Below are 21,409 nucleotides of genomic sequence, written 5' to 3'. Positions count from 1 at the left end.
TAGTTTTTGTGTAGATTAGAGCCTTGAAGCATGTGCTTGTAAGTTGCTACTGCAATATACTTCTATAGTAAATGGAACGATCTACAGATCCCCTCAAGGTAACTTCTAGCTGTTCATGAAACATCTAGAGGCATTATTAAGCTACCTGTCAGACAAAAAGAAGCAGTCAGTGATTTGTGGTGCTTTTAATGTAGATTTATTAAAATATACGGATAGGGAAAATGAGCCAGAATCTTTGTTTAGTTGTTTCACTCTAGTATCTGTTGTAAATTTTCTAACTCGTGTGCAGCAGGATAGTAGGTCACTTATCGATAACATTTTCATAGACAGCGCTCAGGCAGAAACAATTGATGTGTACCCAGTTGTAAATGGGCTATCTGATCGTGATGCACGGTTAATGGAAATAACACGTATAGCACCTTACCGGCTTCAGGCAGGTTCATACAAGGCAGGAAGGCTTATTGATGCGAACACAGTACAGAGTTTTAAGAGTAGCCTAGAGGTAGAATGGGATGAAATACTCGCAGAAAATGATGCTGATGCCAAATTCATTTATTCCACTGTAAAGTTTTCTCAATATTTGAGAGTTACTTTCCTGAAATGGTAACCAAAATAGCTATTACAAAGTCAAGTAAGCTATAGATTACTAAAGGAATTAAGATATCGTGTAAAAGGAAGAGGGAAATATATGGACGGGCCAGAATAAGTCAGGATCCGACGTTACTTGCATACTACAAAAGACACTGTAATATTTTAAGGAAAGTCATTAAGAAGTCGAGAAGCTTATATGTTCTGGCAGAAATTAATAATGCGGATACTAAGATTAAAACTATATGGAATATTGTCAAACGGGAGACGGAGCAGCCTGACAGTGCACAGCATACCATAGCAATTAAGCTAAATCATGATCTTGTGAGTGATAATTCACAAGTTGCAAGTATTTTTAACAATCACTTTCTGAATGTATCAGCAAAAATAGGGTTAAAGGGTTCAGTTGAAGAAGAAAAGAAAAACGCTAAAAATGTCATTCCCCAGGACTTTAGAAACAGTACCAACATCCCCCACTGAAATTAAGGGAATTATAAATATACTGAAACACAAGAGCTCATGTGGTGTTCATGGAGTCTCCAACAAAATTTTGAAGTGTTGTTCTAATTTAATAAGTGGAGTCCTTAGTGATATATGTAATGCTTCGTTGGCACAGGGAATTTTTCCAGACAGATTGCAATACGCAATTGTCAAAGCTCTTCATAAGAAAGGTGACAAGAGTGACTTATATAATGATAGACCAATCTCATTGCTGACTTAATTTTCTAAAATACTCGAAAAAGTTATGTATTCAAGATCAGTCTCACATTTAAGTGAACATAATTTACTCAGCATGTCAAAGTTCGGATTCCGGAAGGGTTACTCGACTGAGAATGCTATCTACACATTTGCCCATCAAATAGTACAAGCCCTAAATAACAAATTATCGCCAGTTGGTATTTTTTGTGACCTTTCCAAGGCATTTGACTGTGTGGATCATGCCACACTCTTAAAAAAACTCAGGTTTTATGGAATTGAAGGCTATACACACAGCTGGTTTGAATCATACTTAACAAACACAAAGCAAAAAGTTGTGCTGAATAATACAAATAATGTTGGGATGGTGGTAAATTCTAGTGAATGGGGAGTTATCACAAAAGGAGTCCCCAGTGTTCAATTTCGGATTGCCTGATGTTCCTTATACATGTGAATGACCTCTCACTTAACGTTAAGCAAGCAGAACTACTACTTTTTGCAGATGACACGAGTATTATAATAAATCCCATTCCAGAAAAAGCAGCTGAAGATATTGTTAAGGATGTCTTTCAAAGAATTGTTAAGTGGTTCTCAGAAAATGGACTGTCCCTTAATTTTGAAAAAAACTCACTATATCCAGTTCTATAGACCGAATAGAGTCACACCGACAACTGATGTAGCATATGAACAAGGCTCAGTTAATAGGGTAGATTTTTCCAAATTTTTGAGTGTTCACATTGATGACAACTTGAACTGGAAGAAGCATATTACTGAGCTTCTCAAACAGTTAAGTTCAGCTTCTTTCGATCTTCGTATAATCGCTAGTCTTGGTAATGAACAGATCAGCCTCCTAACGTACTTTTCATATTTCCACTCAACAGTTTTCTGTGGTAACTCACCACTTAGACATAAAGTACTGATTGCACAAAAGAGAGCAGTGAGAATAATTAGTAGTGTTCACCCAAGGACGTCATGTAGGCACCTATTCAAGGAGTTAGGTGTTTTAACTGCACCATCAGAGTGCATAAATTCGTTAATGGAATTCGTTATAAATAATCCATCTCAATCCGCGAAGGACAGTGATGTTCATACGTGCAACACTAGAGGGAAAAATGACCTTTCCTATCCGTTACTGAAAGTGTCAGCTGCTCAAAAAGGAGTACATTATTCAGAACAAAAAATCTTTGATCATTTGCCCAACAACATAAAGAGTCTGGCGGGTAACAGATCAAGTTTTAAATCTAGCTTAAAATCATTTCTTTTAGACAACTCCTATTTCATGGAAAATTTTCTGTTTCAGAACTGTTAAAAAAAATTGTAACTCTAAATGTAGTTGCATGTGTAGAACAAAAAAATTCAGTAATATTAATATTAGCACTTTTCATTTGTGTATATGTATCTTGTAATCTGACGTGTTCCACATCATATCGATAAAATAATCGTGAAAATGACCTACGGAACATGACACAACTAAACTGAACTAAACTAATTTCAGTCTGCGCTTCAAATTATCTTAGATCATGGTTGGAACCAAAACTCAATAGCAGTAACGATTTTACGGAAGAGTAATATTACGACACTTGTCATATGGATAGTAGAAATAACAACAAAATACGCTGACGAAAAAAAAATTTCAACACGAGGAAGGAGCTGTGTGACATAAACGAAAGTCAGTAGGCGTGTTTGAACGTTTGAAAGATGAGGTCTACTCAAATTTCGCGCCAGTCGCAGATAGTGGCACCAGTAGCCCCACTATGAGGATGCAAATCAAATTGCTTTAAAATATACGCTGTAACGGTTGTGAGCTTAATTACCCTTGTGACTGGACGTGGTGAGTTGATTTTGGTCAAAAATGGCTTTAAGGTGACCTACACGCCATTATGAACAACTCACTGTGTTTGAACAAGGTCACGTATAGGACTACGAGAAGCTGTATGTTTCTGCTACGACACTGCAGAAGTACTTGGCAGTAATGTAGTCACCGTGCGTGATTGCTGGCAGCAGTGTTCACGTAAATGTACTGTCGCAAGAAGACCAGGCTTCGGACGTCCGCGTGACACTACCGAGAGGGAAGGCCATCGTTTTCGGTGAGTGGCTTTGGTGCATCGTATCTCATCTGCAACAGCAATCTGAGTAGCAGTTGGCAAGACAGTGACACAACGCCTACAAATCGGTTACTTCAAGGAAAGCTCCGAGCCAGACGCCCTGTAATGGGCATTCCACTGACCCCAAACCATCGCCCTTTGTGACTTCAGTGGTGTCAAGCGAGAGCTCATTGGATGACGGAATGGAGGTCTGTTGTGTTTTCTGGTGAAAACTGGTTCTGCATCCGTGCTAATGATGGCTGGTTAAAAGGAGGACAGTTGATGGCCTACAGCCAACCCGTCTTGTGTTAGACATACTGGATCTACCACTCGAGCAATGGTCTGGGGTGTTGGATGGTAGATTTGGGAGAAGGTACCAAACAGCGAGGTCATTGGTCCCATCAGATTAGGGATGGATGGGGAAGGAAGTGGGCCATGCCCTTTCAAAAGAACCATCGCGGAATTTCCCTGAAGCGATTTAGAGAAATCACGGAAAGCCTAAATCAGCATTGCCAGGGGCTGGTTTTGGGGTGTGGTTTTTGTGACAACAGAAGTGCTCCCTTGGTTATCCTACGAACCGTGGCTGCTAACTTGTATGTCACTATAATGATTCGACCTGTTTTGCTTACGTTCATGAATAGCATTCCAGAGTAGGTTTTCCAACGGGCTAACGCTGGCCCACCTACCGCTGTTGTAACTCAACATGCTCTACATAGTGTCGACATGTTGCCTTGGCCTGCTCGATTTTCAGACCTGTCTCCAATAGAGCAGATATGGGACATTGTGGGATGACAACTCCCTGTAGTGACCGACCAAGTGCCACAGGCATGGAACTCCACCCCACAAACTCTAACATCCGGCACTTGCACTACACAACGAATGCATGTTTGCACACTTGCACTCGACATTCTGGCGTTAACAACGGTTATGAATACACTAGTATTTCACATTTGCAATGGCTTATCTCGCTCTTACCAAAACCTGTGATCTTGCAGTGTTAATCACTTCAATATGTTACCTAGACAAACGCATTCCAAAAAAATCATTAATAATTATTCTGTTGCGATTTTTTATTCCCGTGAATGTATTATGAATTCTCATAAACCTGGTGGTGCAAAGCGCGCGTCGTCAACGTTGTGTGGAAAAAAGGACAAGGGTGTGGTGGGGATAAAAAGGTTTTGTATTGTAACGTGACATGTACCTAATTAATAGATGAGTACATTAAAACAAGGTAAAACAATTTTTTCATGCGTAATTAAATAAAGGAGTTAATAAAAACTCAGATTTGAAGGGCACGTTAACAAAGTACATTTCAGTATGAGTAATGCAGTCCACAATAGTAGATAAAAGTGAATGTTATACTGGCAATACACTATGCATCGCACATTTGCTTACATATTTTCATAAATAAAAAAAAGCCAGTGAGAAATTACCGAACCTATCTGAGACTTAAAGAAAGTTACCTTCCTTTCAATGAATAAGGACAGAAATACAGTGAGGACTCTTTCTGTGAACTAAAAAGAAGGGGTAGCGATGGGGGGAAAAAACAGAGTCTAGGTACGAAATAACGACAACTGCGTCACAATATGTGAAAAAGAACGAAAATGTACGATACATAGTCTCCTGTCAGTATGTATACAACAATTGTTATTTTTGTCTACTGTATGGCTCATACTTCATACTGGATGTACTACATTTCCTTTTTCTTACAACCTATCCCTGAAGATGATCTGCAGTGCAGGCTGAAACCGGCTGTTGGTAAATAATAAGTTGTGATCCAGACGGTGTTTATTTATCGTAGCAAAAGGGCCACAGCCTCTAAGACATGGCGTCAGTTATGGATTGATTATTAGTTTCACTTGCTAGACAACCGTCTTCAGTTCATTCTTGCTAGAGATTCTGCGTGTACCTACACTGTAAGCTACATCGCCATAGTCTGGAAGTGTATCATGAAACACGCTCCCTAATAAGCAAAACATTCAATAGACTCTTGGTTACACAGCACCAGGAAAATAACAAGTTGTGATCCAGACTGTGTTTGTTTATTTATTGTAGCAAAAGGGCCACGGTTCATAAGACATGTCGTCAGTTAGGATTTGATAATTAGTTTCACTTGCTAGGCAACCATCTTCAGTTCACTATTGCTAGACAGTTTGCGTGTACGCACACTGTAAGCTGCATCGCCATAATCTGCAAATTTTTCATGTAACATGCTCCCTAATGAGTGAAGCATTCAATACACTCTTTGTTGTACAGCATCTGTGAAGTTACGAAGTGCAAGTGTGACAAAGCGGTTAGTGTTGCAATAGTTTTAAAGGCGATAAACATGCTTTGAGCAACGTTATAAATTTTATGCACTGTCGTAAAGAAATGCAGCATCCTCAAGCGATAGAACATTTTATTGAGAAGTGAGGTGACAGATAGACCATCTTTGTAGTAGTATTTTATAAATTCAGCCACAGTAAAAGATGCTCAAACAGTCGCATCAATTCAGTGTACCTCCATCTGGCGGCAACGCAGGCGTGTATTCTCGAATGCAAACGATGATACAGGTGCCGAACGGTATCCTGCGATGGATTGTTCCAAGCCTGTTGCTCCTTTTCTTGCATTTCGGCAATGGTTCTTGCACGCCCTGGAGAACGAGTAAGTTCTCGCTGAATCATATGTCATACGCGGTCAATTGGAGAGAGATCTGGTGATCTTGCTGACCAGGGTTGTTGTACACCACGAAGAGCGCGTTGCATTGCAGCAGCCATATGTGGATGCACTCCGTCCTGTGGAAAAGCACACCTCCTTCCCGTAGCACAAGCATAACAGCCTGTGCAATGTAGCAGGCACTGGTTACTCTACCCTGCAGAAACACCAAATTTGATCTTGAGTAGTAAGCGATAAGCGATGCACCCGCCCCACTACTTCCATAACGGTGTCCAGGGACCTGTGTGTCGTGGGCGAATGCTCTCTTGAATAGGAAGCTCACTAGGTCTACGGCATACAAGTGTACGTCCATTGAACCTACTCTCATCACTGAAGACGACAAAGCGCCATTCCACTCCCCAGTCAACAATTTCACTACACCAGAGTAGCCACGATAGGTGGCGTCGCGGTGTAGTTGGTATCTGGCCAGATTTACGCAAGTTCTTAGTCTTGTTACAGAAACAGACGGTTTCCCGTAGCTCCTGATGACTTAGCAGGTGCAGGTGCAGGTGCTCAGCAGACCTGTCTCTACACCCTTTGTTTTGACTCTTCAGGCAATAAGTGTGCTGGTGTTTGCAACATTCATTCTTGGTTACAACCACGCCCATCGACGAGTACATAATCCTGTTGAACAGCTTCAGGCATCTGAGCGACGTCGTGTTGTGGGCCTGCGGGAAGCTGGGTGGAAGTACCGACTGACTGCTGCACATGCTGGGCACATTTCGTCCCTGCATAACGTTTGGTTGGCCACCGCTGTCTAAACAATGGGTCAACCTTGATGTGCGTCTGTACTATGCGAATGTCCAGAACCTGGTCCAAAGGTGTGCCAATGTTCCACAGACCACCTTTAAAAGCAGCGACACACATTGTGCCCAGCATGTGCAGCGGCCAGTCGGTACTTCTACCCAGCTTCTCGCTGGGCTACAATGAGACGTCGCTCAGATGGCTGAAGCTGTTCAACAGTGGTATGTACTCGTCGATGGACATGGTTGTACCCAAGAATGAACGTTGCAAACCGAGCTAAAACTCAGCACAGTTACTGCCTGCAGAGTCAAAACAGAGGGTGCACAGACTGTCCTCCTAAGCAGCACCTGACATCCGAGCACCGTCACAAATAAATTACAGACACTGCAACCCCTCAGTATGCACGTATCTATTATGCTCTGATGTCATTGAACGCAATCCTTATGGGTGCTGTATTTTCTTTTCCGCCAATGTACTTTTATCACCGACGTGTTACACTTTGTAACGAGTATATTTGAACATTGTACGCAAGCACACATCTTAATGAGCAGGGTTTACAAATGCACTAAGTCTCCTCATTCGCCTGATATCCAAAGACAAACCTCCCGAAAACTTAACACAATGACTGGTACTATTTTCATTTATTCTAGGGATCCACTTCCCTGCATATTTGCGTCATAGACTTTATGGCGTGTGGAAGATTTGTTTTGTCACAATTACGTGTAACGATTGTCCCTGAAGTAGGACACATTGTACACGGATATGCTGCCCATCTCTCTTATAGTGAATAGTCGCTTCGAGGCTTGATACGACTCAACCGACACTCTGGTCTATGCCAAAGACGTCCGGAACTTTGGCCAGGTGAGTACAGCAACTGTAGGTGTGGATAATGTTTCTGTCTCTGACCGGCCTTACGAGCGAGTCACTGCCCACTGGAAAAACTGACATGTTTAATGCTAAGCCCTGGCAGTATTTCCTAGCGAGTGACGTACCAATTCATTATCACATTTCTGTTGCAGGTTTTACATGGGGCCCAAGCTATTCATGGTGGTGACACAACCCGACGATGTTCAAAAGATACTAACGACCAGCTGGCAGCGCGAACGCGATCCATACTTCATACGCCCACTGAGGGTCTTCGTTGGCGAGGGCCTACTTACCAGCAAGGGAGACGTCTGGAGAAACCACCGCAAGATCATTGAGCCCACATTCCACACCGAGGCAAGTTGGCATAAGACAGTGCGATGAGTGTACTGGAGTGCCTGGCACTAGTAATCCGTTAATACAACCACGGACGAAAACTGTCAATAATTTGCATCACCATCACCATCACTTCATGATTGAGGTCCTTCGGAATGTTCTGCCCTCAGTCCACCTTAATCTCGGTCTTCGTGTGTCTCTTCGGCCAATTGCTCTATACGACTATGCCATGTTTGGAATACTTGTATTGTCCATTCTTTCTAAATGCACTTCCCAGTAATATCTATATTCGTCCTTTTTTTCCATATTGCAAACTTTTGTAATTGATTCCGTATGTCCTAGTTTCTTATTTTAACAAAACGTGTAGAGCTTTCATTTGTGCTGTCCTTCCGTTTTAATGTCCACGTTTCACTGTCGTATAGAATAACCGGCACTGCCATCATCTTGTACAGCTTCAGCTGTGTTTCCGTCCGTGCTATTTACAGCGCTCTTCGGACTGTTCCATACATTACCTGGTATCTATTTATTATTTATATCTGTATTGTAGTCATACCAGGTATCTGCATACTGTTTAGTGCGCCACATTTTTATCTGTAATTTTTTTTTTTTTTTTTTTTTTTTAAGCGAGTGAGAGACTATCTAAGATTATGTTCCAGGACGACCTATGTGGTGTTGTCTCTGTGCCTACATTATCAAATTCTTGAGCCAATTCTCAAATTCTGCCCTTGCTCTTATTGAGTGATACATTGCCTAATATCTGTCTCCATGAGCGATTACAACTTCCAAACTGAGTTAAATAATACAGTCGAACAAATAGCATCAAGCAATGGATTCACTTCTTCCTTGTTGGACTCATAATGCATTTAAAAAAATCCAGGAACTTCGAATTATGGTGTTATGTGTAAATCACTACTGGGCACTTTTTGACCAATGGTAAAAACAGCACTTCAACTTTGAAAAAGAGCAGGATATCGGTATGAGTGCGACAGCATGTACTAACAATATATTCCAAAACACAGCGCAAAAAAAAAAAGGAGTTTCGGGGCTCATACCTCAACTTCGCTTCATGACCCGTGGTCTAGGGATAGCGTCTTTGATCCATAATCAAAACGTCTTCGGTCCCGGGTTCGATCCCAGCCACTGCCTAAATTTTGATAAATAACCAGCATTGGCGGCCGAAGACTTCCGGCATAAGAAGTCAGCCTCATTCTGCCAACGGCCTTGTCAAAGGGGGCGGAAGAGCGGATAGAGGTTCAGGGCACTCTCTTGTCCTAGGGGTGGGAAATTGACCCTAAAGGCGGAAGAATCAGCAATAATCAACGACATGAGGATGCAGAAGGCAATGGAGACCACTGCATTAAAGACACGTAACGTGTATCCGCAGGACATGTGGCCTGTATTTGAAGAAGTGTCATGATGATCTCTCCATTGGCAAAAGATTCCGGAATAGTCCCCTATTCGAATCTCCGGGAGGGGACTGCCAAGGGGGAGGTTACCATGAGAAAAAAAATGAATAATCAACGAAAGGATAACGTTCTACGGGTCGGGGCGTGGAATGTCAGGAGCTTGAACGTGGTAGGGAAACTAGAAAATCTGAAAAGGGAAATGGAAAGGCTCAATTTAGATATAGTAGGGGTCAGTGAAGTGTTGTGGAAGGAAGACAAGGATTTCTGGTCAGATGAGTATCGGGTAATACCAACAGCAGCAGAAAATGGTATAACAGGTGTAGGATTCGTTATGAATAGGAAGGTAGGGCAGAGGGTGTGCTACTGTGAACAGTTCAGTGACCGGGTTGTTCTAATCAGAATCGACAGCAGACCAACACCGACAACGATAGTTCAGGTATACATGCCGACGTCGCAAGCTGAAGATGAACAGATAGAGAAAGTGTATGAGGATATTGAAAGGGTAATGCAGTATGTAAAGGGGGACGAAAATCTAATAGTCATGGGCGACTGGAATGCAGTTGTAGGGGAAGGAGTAGAAGAAAAGGTTACAGGAGAATATGGGCTTGGAACAAGGAATGAAAGAGAAGAAAGACTAATTGAGTTTTGTAACAAGTTTCAGCTAGTAATAGCGAATACCCTGTTCAAGACTCACAAGAGGAGGAGCTATACTTGGAAAAGGCCGGGAGATACGGGAAGATTTCAATTAGACTACATCATGGTCAGACAGAGATTCCGAAATCAGATACTGGATTGTAATGCGTACCTAGGAGCAGATATAGACTCAGATCACAATATAGTAGTGATGAAGAGTAGGCTGAGTTCAAGACATTAGTCACTAAAAAGGGCCATCACAGAAGTTGGGAAGGAAAACATAGGTACAAAGAAGGTAGCTGCGAAGAAACCATGGGTAACAGAAGAAATACTTCAGTTGATTGATGGAAGAAGGAAGTACAAACATGTCCCATGAAAATCAGGAATACAGAAGTACAAGTCGCTGAGGAATGAAATAAATAGGAAGTGCAGGGAAGCTAAGACGAAATGGCTACAGGAAAAATGTGAAGACATCGAAAAAGATATGATTGTCGGAAGGACAGACTCAGCATACAAGAAAGTCAAAACAACCTTTGGTGAAATTAAAAGCAACGGTGGTAACATTAAGAGTGCAATGGGAATTCCACTGTTAAATGCAGAGGAGAGAGCAGATAGGTGGAAAGAATACATTGAAAGCCTCTATGAGTGTGAAGATTTGTCTGATGTGATAGAAGAAGAAACAGGAGTGGATTTAGAAGAGATAGGGGATCCAGTATTAGAATCGGAATTTAAAAGATCTTAGGAGGACTTACGGTCAAATAAGGCAGAAGGGATATATAACATTATATCATAATTTTAAAAATCACTGGGGGAAGTGGCAACAAAACAACTATTCACGTTGGTGTGTAGAATATATGAGTCTGGCGATATATCATCTGACTTTCGGAAAAGCATCATCCACACAATTCCGAAGACGGCAAGAGCTGACAAGTGCGAGAATTATCGCACAATCAGCTTAACAGCTCATGCGTCGAAGCTGCTTACAAGAATAATATACAGAAGAATGGAAAAGAAAATTGAGAATGCGCTAGGTGACGATCAGTTTGGCTTTAGGAAAAGTAAAGGGACGAGAGAGGCAATTCTGACGTTATGGCTAATAATGGAAGCAAGGCTAAAGAAAAATCAAGACACTTTCATAGGATTTGTCGACCTGGAAAAAGCGTTCGACAATATAAAATGGTGCAAACTGTTCGAGATTCTGAAAAAAGTAGGGGTAAGCTATAGGGAGAGACGGGTCATATACAATATGTACAACAACCAAGAGGGAATAATAAGAGTGGACGATCAAGAACGAAGTGCTCGTATTAAGAAGGGTGCACGACAAGGCTGTAGCCTTTCGCCCCTACTCTTCAGTCTGTACATCGAGGAAGCAATGATGGAAATAAAAGAAAGGTTCAGGAGTGGAATTAAAATACAAGGTGAAAAGATATCAATGATACGATTCGCTGATGACATTGCTATCCTGAGTGAAAATGAAGAAGAATTAAATGATCTGCTGAACGGAATAAACAATCTAATGAGTACACAATATGGTTTGAGAGTAAATCGGAGAAAGACGAAGGTAATGAGAAGTAGTAGAAATGAGAACAGCGAGAAACTTAACATCAGGATTGATGGTCACGAAGTCAATGAAGTTAAGGAATTCTGCTACCTAGGCAGTAAAATAACCAATGACGGACGGAGCAAGGAGGACATCAAAAGCAGACTCGCTATGGCAAAAAAGGCATTCTGGCCAAGAGAAGTCTACTAATATCAAATACTGGACTTAATTTGAGGAAGAAATTTCTGAGGATGTACATCTGGAGTACAGCATTGTATGGTAGTGAAAGATGGACTGTGGGAAAACCGGAACAGAAGAGAATCGAAGCATTTGAGATGTGGTGCTATAGACGAATGTTGAAAATTAGGTGGACTGATAAGGTAAGGAATGAGGAGGTTCTACACAGAATCGGAGAGGAAAGGAATATGTGGAAACCACTGATAAGGAGAAGGGACAGGATGATAGGACATCTGCTAAGACATGAGGGAATGACTTCCATGGAACTAGAGGGAGCTGTAGAGGGCAAAAACTGTAGAGGAAGACAGAGATTGGAATACGTCAAGCAAATAATTGAGGTCGTAGGTTGCAAGTGCTACTCTGAGATGAAGAGGTTAGCACAGTGTAACCTTCCCACAAAATATAATAATAAATAATATGAATAATATTCTAATTTAGTGTAACCTCCCCACAAAATGTTTCACATTTAATCTAAGCTCAAAAACATAAAAATTCCTAAACCTGTCAACAATAAAAATTAAAATTATGTCGCTCACATTCAGTGTAACGTCCCAACAAAAAAAAAAAAAGATAAATAAAGAAATTCAGTGACCTGGTGCTAACACAATGTAACTAACCTCTCAATTAAATTGTCACTCACTTACAATTTTTCAGTAATTGACTGTGAATTTAACCTGGTAAATTTTGGACGACAGCAGTGATGCGTCATGGCCCTGAAAGATCAATAATGATCAATAAATAAAGATGAATAAAAAAAGAGAAAAATTGTTACCTCAATGAAGTCGCCGGATAACGCATATATATCCGCTCTTAAAATAATGTTTTCTGGCACAGCCCTGTGCAATGCTGGCCGATAGATTTGTCATTTATGAAAGGAAGCAACTGATTTTTCTTTTGCAACAATCGGGATGATCATGGTTGGGAGAAATTAGTAAATTCTTTAAATTGAAATGAATGGTTGTTGAAAATTACTTTATATGAGAAGGATTATTATTACGAGATTTTTAAAAACATTTACATGGGACTTGAGATGACATTACTACATACGCGCGAGGCTGCTTTTTACCTTATACAATAATACTCAGGCTCCGGCATCGCTGCACCGCGACCGGCCCAGCCAACACGATACACCAGACCAGACCAGAGCAAACTGCAGACTAGCAACAACTTACTGCTACAGCCACACAGTTCGTACTGCAGTCAACACTGCTCTCTGGTCAGAGATTCTCTTATACCTTGCATATCGCAGGCAGCGCATGAGCAATACATCGAAATTACATCTGCTCGGACTTCTTACAACAGGAAAGAAATTCGTGGCGGGCCGCATCAAACTAGTCAGTAGACTGATGACCAAAAAAAAAAAAAAAAAAAAAAAAAAAAAAAAAAAAAAAAAAAAAAAAAAAAAAAACTCTACTTCTGTTGGTGATAGGAGAGAACAGTCAAGCGCCTGAGCTCTGGACCATTTTTATATCCAACAGAAGGATCGTCTTACTGTAACTCTTCTACTGTACAGGGTCAAAGTTTCAATATTAGTCCCTTCCTCCAGCTTAGGCAAGCGGAGAAAATCTGTTGGTTCTAAAGGAGCCCATGGAGGCGCCATTAGTTCATGGGCGGTTCCAGAGAAAAGACGAGAAAAGCTTTTTTCATCATTTTTTCGCCGTCAGCAGCGCGTGAGCAATACATCGAAATTACATCTGCCGGACCTCTTACATTACCCTCCACTGGGGGGTCAAAAATTTGGCGGCGATGGTGAGTTAATTGGACTTGCCATGAGCAACAAATTTTTCTATAGTCTACTTTATTAACTAAGTCTAAAGTGCAGAACATGAAATGAAATAGAGTGCACATGCACTGAGTACAGAACATATCAATAAATGACAAAATTTGTACGCAATGAGTACAAAACATATTAACTGTATATATTTTTTACCATTTTACAAGAACTAGGAAAGGAAAGGGAAGGATTGCATCATGGTTGTAGCACAGTAGGTTGCACGTAGCTGCACTGAAAGTCCATATCTTTCTACAGAAGCACAACACCAAGTGAGACAATCTGAAGTTCTCTTCCCTGAAGTATTAATCAGTGTAGCCAAGACACTGAAATGTTGTATTAATATTCAATGTTATCATTTTCGTAGTACATTAGGTACACCAAACAGTGGGACCATAGTAAAATCTGCATCGTTCAAGGTGGTGGACAGCATGATGTGTCAACACCACATTCTTGTAGAATCCATACTCTTTCACCAACGTAGAATTAGTGGAAAAACCAAATATAGTGCTCCATGATCATGAGGATGGACAGGACAAACGGACATTGCAGTAGTTTCTGGTAATTAGGTCAGAAGGTGAAGGACATTAAGTCTTATGCTAGTCATCATTGAGGATTACATTAGTCTATCAACTGATTTGAGTAATTGTTGACACTCATTGCCTAGTTACTAAATATTTCTGTACTATGTATGGAGTATTACAGAACATTATTCATAAGTCATCTGATGACAGTAAATATTGGCACTCATTGGCCAGTTACAAACCATTTTTTATGCATTATTCAGAAGTGATCATTCAAAACAAGAGTTAATTAATGGCATAGCATTTACATAATTCATCTAATTATAGTAATCATTGGCATTCGTTGGCCAGTTACAAACCATTTTTGTGCATTATTCAGAAGTGATCATTGAAAGCAAGAGTTAATTAATGGCATAGCATTTACATAATTCATCTAATTATAGTAATCATTGGCACTCATTAGCCAGTTACAAACCATTTTATGCATTGTTCAGAAGTCATCATTCAAAACAAGAGTTAATTAGTGTAGCATCAAGCTACTGGTATTCATACATAATATCATGTAAGTGACATAAGACAAATTTAAAATATAAGAAACAGTGGCATTCATTGGCCAGTTACAAAGTATTCATATAGTTTTATAAAACATTATTCAGTATTATTCAGAAGTCATCATTCAAAATGGGAGTTAATTATTGGCAGAGCATTTATAGAGTATAACAAAAATATTATTTACAGAAATTATTGGCATAGCATTCATGCATTATTACAAAACATCATTCAGTATTACTCCGAATTCATCATTCAAGTGACATAGGACATATTTAAAATGTAACACACTGTAACTATTACTCAAGGTCTGTGGTTAGAAAACACCATTCAGTATTACTCAGAACTCATCATTCAAGTGACATAGGACATATTTAAAATGTAACACACTGTAACTATTACTCAAGGTCTGTGGTCCAATAATACATAGATATAATGGTTTCAATACATCTGAGAAATTTGCATTATATTGAGAACTAGAAATACATCTTAAACTAGTAGCATTATTTGGTTGTATACTGGTAATAGCTGGGGCTGGTAATTTTTTTTTGGTGCTAACAATGCATTGCGTTGGGGTCGATAATTAATTGCTGGGGCATAAAAATATTTGCTTTTGAATTATTACTGGATATAAGGATTAGTAACGTCATTTGTCATGAGTCAGCTGTAGCAAGGTTATGAAACAAGTAGAGTATATGTGATCACATTCATGAATGACACACACAAATGGGTAAAAAAATGCAAGTACTAGAACAGGTTTAATGACTAACTGCTTATAGCACATTAATTTCATGAATAGCTTCTCCTAGAAAAAATACAAAATGGATTATTGAGCTGAAAGAAGAAACGCATATTATGCTGAAAAGTAGTGAACTTCGAATTAACAGGTAATGAAACGTGTACTCAATATGTATGTACTCTAGCTGTCCTTTCCAAAACATTCAGTCATTATACCATGCGACATAAGACATACTGTCAATACGAACTGCAACAAATACTTAAATAACTACATAGCATTTCTCAACTAACAGTAAATAGAACAAACTGCATCATTATCCTCATCTGCAAAGAAAAACTTCATTACTCATATTACTATAACTTCATTACTATCATCACCTGCAAAGAAAAACTTCATTATTCATGTTGGCATATTCTTCATATAATTATTCATCATCATTTATTATCATCTGCAAAAAAGACACTTCATTATTCGTTATTCATATTACCATTTACTTCATACAACTATTCGTAGTATAGAGTTTCTTATTTCTAGCATATTTCATCACTAAAACTAAGATGTGTAGTTCTGTCTGACAGCCTGCATCAATCGCCTCGTATTCTGAAAGAAAAATAATTAGTTAAGACTGCTATCATACGATGTGTATAGTATATTCTTGTTAATGCTTGTTAATTCTGATCCATTTACTCTTCATGACATGGTATTGCATTTTCTTTCGTTCATTCCGAAGGTGAAATTCCCATTTCATAGTAATCCACTTTGCTTTGTTTAAGTTATTTCTTTTACACGTTATTGCTTTCTGAAAATGATGAATAAGGATTAATATCTTGCATTTAAATCATATACACATTAAATAAAAACTTGTTTCTAGTGATATAATTAAGCATACAGCATAGCATGACAGAAAACGTATTATGTCAAAAGCATAGACAGTTTTCAAGTGCAAAAAATGTACACACAGTATCATAATGTAGTGGCAAAAACTGTAGAGTAGTCAAGATATTGAGATATCATAAAGAAAAATGTCAAAGTCAACTGGTGTTTGTTATATCTTAAAGATTACATAGTGCATACAGACAAAAATTCTACTTTCGATAGGAAAACAATCATACATACACAAAAAATGGAAAATGTGCACAGTCTGATATATAACGACAAGAAAAGCGACCTGCTAACCTTACCTTGCCGGGCACTTGCCAAGAAAAAATATGATAATCATCAGTAAGTAATCACATAGATAGAATTGCATAATTGGTCATAAAATATGTAAGTTTATCTGGAAAAAAGGGCACGGTCTGATGTGTAACGACAAGAAAAGCGACCTGCTAACCTTACCTTGCCGAGCACTTGCCAGGAAAAAATACGATCATTATCAGTAAGTAGTCACATAAATATAATTGCTTAAGTGGTCATATAAAAATCAGGAAATGGCATTACAGTGTGATAAATCATAAAGTATGTTCATTCAATAAAGGGTTTAATATTGGAGACATGGTGATTGCCCTTGCTTTTTCTGGTTCTCAAAGTTTCGACGTGTACTACATTGGGGAGAGGAATGCTGCGAATTCGATATGGACCTGCGTATAGAAGCTCAAATTTACGGCATCTACTCTTTCCTCTGTTGGATAAATAATGTGTGCGTACTAATATCTTCTGTCCAATGTGAAAGTCACGGCGTGTACCTACCTGTTTTTGCTGTCTTCTTCGGCGCTATGTGGCACGTTTGATGTTGGTGAGTGCAATGTCAATTATTTCATGGTGTCGTAGTTGACGAGAGGTAGGAAAGGATACTAATTCTTTAATTTTGTTAGATGGTTCAACATTTTTCAGTATAACAGTCGGAGATAGCATAGTAGATTCATTTGGTATGGAGTTAATTACATCCTGGAATGAGAGTATGTGTGTGTCCCAATCAATATGTTTTTTATGGCAGTATATTCTACATAGTTTACCAATTTCTTTCATTAGACGTTCATAAGGGTTCGAAGAAGCGTGGTACCTGGATATATAGATCGGAGAAATGTTTCCTGCTCGTAACATACGTGTCCATATAGCGGATCGAAACTGTGGTCCATTGTCGGAAATTACTTTCAATACGTGCCCTACATGAAATAGAAAATGTTTTACAAATGCTTTCGAGATCGATTTAGCAGTAGCTTTGCGTAACGGAGTGAAGGTTACAAATTTTGAAGTGAGTTCAACAGCGACAAAGATGTAGCAAGAACCTCTATTAGTTCTGGAAATCGGACCAAAAATGTCTACAGCGGCCATGTGTCTCAATTTAACAGGTACAATGGGATGTTACGGAGGAATATGTGAAGTCGTGTCTGACTTAGCTTTCTGGCATCTGCTCGGACCTCTTACAACAGGAAAGAAATTCGTGGCGGGCCGCATCAAACTAGTCAGTAGACTGATGACCAAAAAAAAAAAAAAAAAAAAAAAAAAAAACCTCTACTTCTGTTGGTGATAGGAGAGAACAGTCAAGCGCCTGAGCTCTGGACCATTTTTATATCCAACAGAAGGATCGTCTTACTGTAACTACTGTAACTCTGCTACTGTACAGGGTCAATGTTTCAATATTAGTCCCTTCCTCCAGCTTAGGCAAACGGAGAAAATCTGTTGGTTCTATTTGAATTAGATGTGGTCTACGATGCGTCTAAAGGAGCCCATGGAGGCGCCATTAGTTCATGGGCGGTTCCAGAGAAAAGACGAAAAAAGCTTTTTTCATCATTTTTTCGCCGTCAGCAGCGAATATCTAAATAACTAACAGCAACAGAGTGCTCAAGTTTTAACAGTATATTCTTTAGCCCTTCCCGTTTTCAAAAATCTCTACCCGAGTCGCACATTCCACGACGGCTATGCTCAGCAAATGGCTGAATGTCTCGAACAACCTTGAAAATTTTCTTGATGTCTTTACCTATTTCCGAGACACAGCGATTCTGAGTTACTCTACTTGTACGTGCGGTAGCGTTCTCACTTCCCACGCCCGGGTTCCCGGGTTCGATTCCCGGCGGGGTCAGGGATTTTCTCTGCCTCGTGATGACTGGGAGTTGTGTGATGTCCTTAGGTTAGTTAGGTTTAAGGAGTTCTAAGTTCTAGGGGACTGATGACCATAGAAGTTAAGTCCCATAGTGCTCAGAGCCATTTGAACTCTACTTGTACAGGTAAAATAAGCAGGCAAAATGTAGTACGAGACAAAAACGCTGTAAATTATCTCCGTTATCATCAGTAGGGTTCTGGGAAACCCATGCTGTAGTACTGAAGCACATGAAAAATTTTTGTGCCCGTAAAATCCGATCTGAAACGTAAAATAAGTTCTGCGTTAATTCAATTTCACGTTAGATAACTATCAAAATTGTACTAATTAGTAAAATTGTTTCACTATGACTGACATGCCGAGCCGTGCTAGCGAAAGAAGGGAACCAGTGGAAAATGCTCCTATCGGAGCACAAAAAAGGCGAACATCATTTTGTTTAAAATATTCTAACTGAAAGTGGGGTACCAGCTGTCTCATTACATTTTCCTCTGCACCTTTAGAAATTTTGCCAAACTTTTAGCATGCCAGCGTATTCGCTCTTTTTTATGCTGAGAGAGAAGGCGTGGCAGTTGGAAAAGACGGAAAAAGTAATAATACTGGAAAATATTAGAAAATTGTTGTGGTATAGAAAGAGCGAATGATACAATGGTAGTGTGATAGAAAAATAAGGACACAGTGGCAGTGGAACATATTCCACAATGGCAGAACATTGCTAGAAAAAGAGTGAAACATTCAGTACCAGTGGAAAATAAAGAGAAGAAGAAAGTGGAAGTGGGTGAGATGGATGACAGTCAGTGATTGTGAGAGACAGAGTCTATGACAGTGACAACAAGGAAGAGAGAGATAATCAGAAGAGGCGGAAGCATTTGGAATGTTGGAATGAATGAATGAGGGAGTAGCGGTTAGAGAGAGCATGTGGGAGACGGTGACAATGAGATAAGACAGTAGGAGCAGTAGTAGTAAGACAGTATACTATTACCTGTATTTAAAACATAATGTAATATTATATTTTATAGCTTTTGCTGGTGGCAAAGCTTCTGAAATGGTAAAATGCTGCACAGAAAATTTTTACTTGTGGATAATGAAATCATATATACCGACAACCAGCATCAGATTCCCATCAGACCAACGGGAACGTTGACCGATGGTATTGTTTAGAGGCCAGTGACCGATCTCAAAATTACGCACTTTGTGCAATTACATTGCCAGGATGCAAACAGAAAATACCGGTAAAAGTGATCTGAAGGACGCTGAAATAAAATTTTGATAAAGTAATAGCCGATTGAAAACTAGTAGCGTTCGGCAGTGGCCATCAAACAATTCGTCGGCAACTCTCCTTCGCTGCAGCCTGAAAAAGTTTTAAAATGCAACATAATAATTTAAGATGTGCAATTAATGAAAAAGGAAAGTAGAGTCTTAATTCAAACACGGCTGTTGTAATTAAATTAGAGTAATTATTTGCCCAAAAGCCATCGAAAACAAACGAGAGAGAGAGAGAGAGAGAGAGAGAGAGAGAGAGAGAGCTCACAGCTCCTGCTTTTATATAATCCAAAAACAAATTACGGCAACTGCCTTCAACTTGCTTTACAGTTTCGATACATTAACATTTTTCTGGAACATTATTTGTTGCAACATCAAAAAAATAAATAAATTAATTAATTAAAAAAAATAAATCCTTGCATTAAATGGTAACCTTTTTCTCCTTACTTTACGGATTTATTTACACAGAGAAAATTAATTCTTAATGTACTTTAGCCTTAATTAAACGATTGGGGCATATTCTATTAATTATTCAAAAAGCAATATTTAAACAGAACGAGGGAGACCAAGACTGTAAGACAGGAGACAGTAACAGAAATGCACAAAGATATAATGACAATGAGTTGGTCTGAAAAAATGAGAAACTTACAGCAATGGCTTAGTGGATTTGAACGATTAACAGTAAGGGGAACTTGTGGGAGTGAGAGGTGTATGTTAAAAAGAGCGCGGATATGATCGCATGCCAATATTTTGGCGAAAATTTTTAAAGGTCTGAGAGAGGTTGGATCAGGCAGCTGATACCCCTCTCGTCAATCACAGTATTTTAAACAGGTACATATTCGCCTTTTCTGTGCTCGGATAGGAATATTTTCCCTCTCTTTACAGACTCACATGAAACTGTGGGAAATTGTACACAGATCAGCCGAAACATTAGGACCACCTACCTGACAGCCGGCATGCCCACTTTTGGCACAGATAACGGCGGTGACGTGTCATGGCATGGAAGCAATGAGGCCTTGGTAGGTCGCTGGAGGGAGTTGGTATCGTATCTGCACAAAAAGGTCACATAATTTCCGTAAATTCTAGGGAGTGGGGCGATGATCTCTGACGCGACGTTCAATCACGTCTCAGATGTGTTCGATTGCGTTCAGACCTGGCTAGTTGGGAGGCCAGTACATCAATTGGAACTCGCCGCAGCATCCCTCGAACAACTCCATCACACTCCAGGCATTGTGACATGAAGGGATGTGAGTGGTCTGAAACGAATGTTGCCGTAATGGTGCTCTCCACGAGATCCGCTGGGCGCATGGATGCCGTCGTGAATGTTCCCCGGTGCATAACGTAACTGCCGCCAGCTTGTCTCCGACCCGTAGAACTGGGGTCAAAGAGCTCTTCCGCTGGAAGAGCATGGATTCGCACCCTCCTATCGGCATGATGAAGAAGGTATCAGGACCCATGACCCATGCAAAGCTCTACCACTGCGTCACCGTCTGGTGCCAATGCTCACGTGCCCGTTTCAGTAGCAGTTGTCGATGTCGTGATGTAAAATTGGAATGTGCTTTGGTCGTCGGCTGTTGAGGCCCATAGTTAGGAGTGTTCGGTGCACTGTGTATTCAGAAGCACTTGTACTCTGCCCAGCATTGAAGTATGATGTTATTTCTGCCACAGTTCACTGTCGTGTTTTACCTGTCTGCCCAGCCTAAGATG

At 39.9% G+C, this 21,409-nt stretch overlaps 1 protein-coding gene across 1 annotated transcript in view; it reads left to right on the top strand.

The window, feature by feature from the left end:
• LOC124606153 (cytochrome P450 4C1-like) overlaps positions 1-21,409 on the top strand; it is a 71,279-nt gene that overhangs the window by 4,562 nt on the left and 45,308 nt on the right. Inside the window, exon 3 of the mRNA XM_047138117.1 lies at positions 7,826-8,027. Within this exon, the coding sequence (XP_046994073.1) occupies positions 7,826-8,027 (202 nt within the window). The remainder of the gene's footprint in view (positions 1-7,825; positions 8,028-21,409) is intronic.

This window comes from Schistocerca americana, chromosome 3 (genome assembly GCF_021461395.2).
Source record: "Schistocerca americana isolate TAMUIC-IGC-003095 chromosome 3, iqSchAmer2.1, whole genome shotgun sequence".
NCBI classification, from domain to species: domain Eukaryota; kingdom Metazoa; phylum Arthropoda; class Insecta; order Orthoptera; family Acrididae; genus Schistocerca; species Schistocerca americana.
Note: the sequence above shows the minus strand (reverse complement) of the source record. Positions and strands in the feature narration are given on the sequence as shown.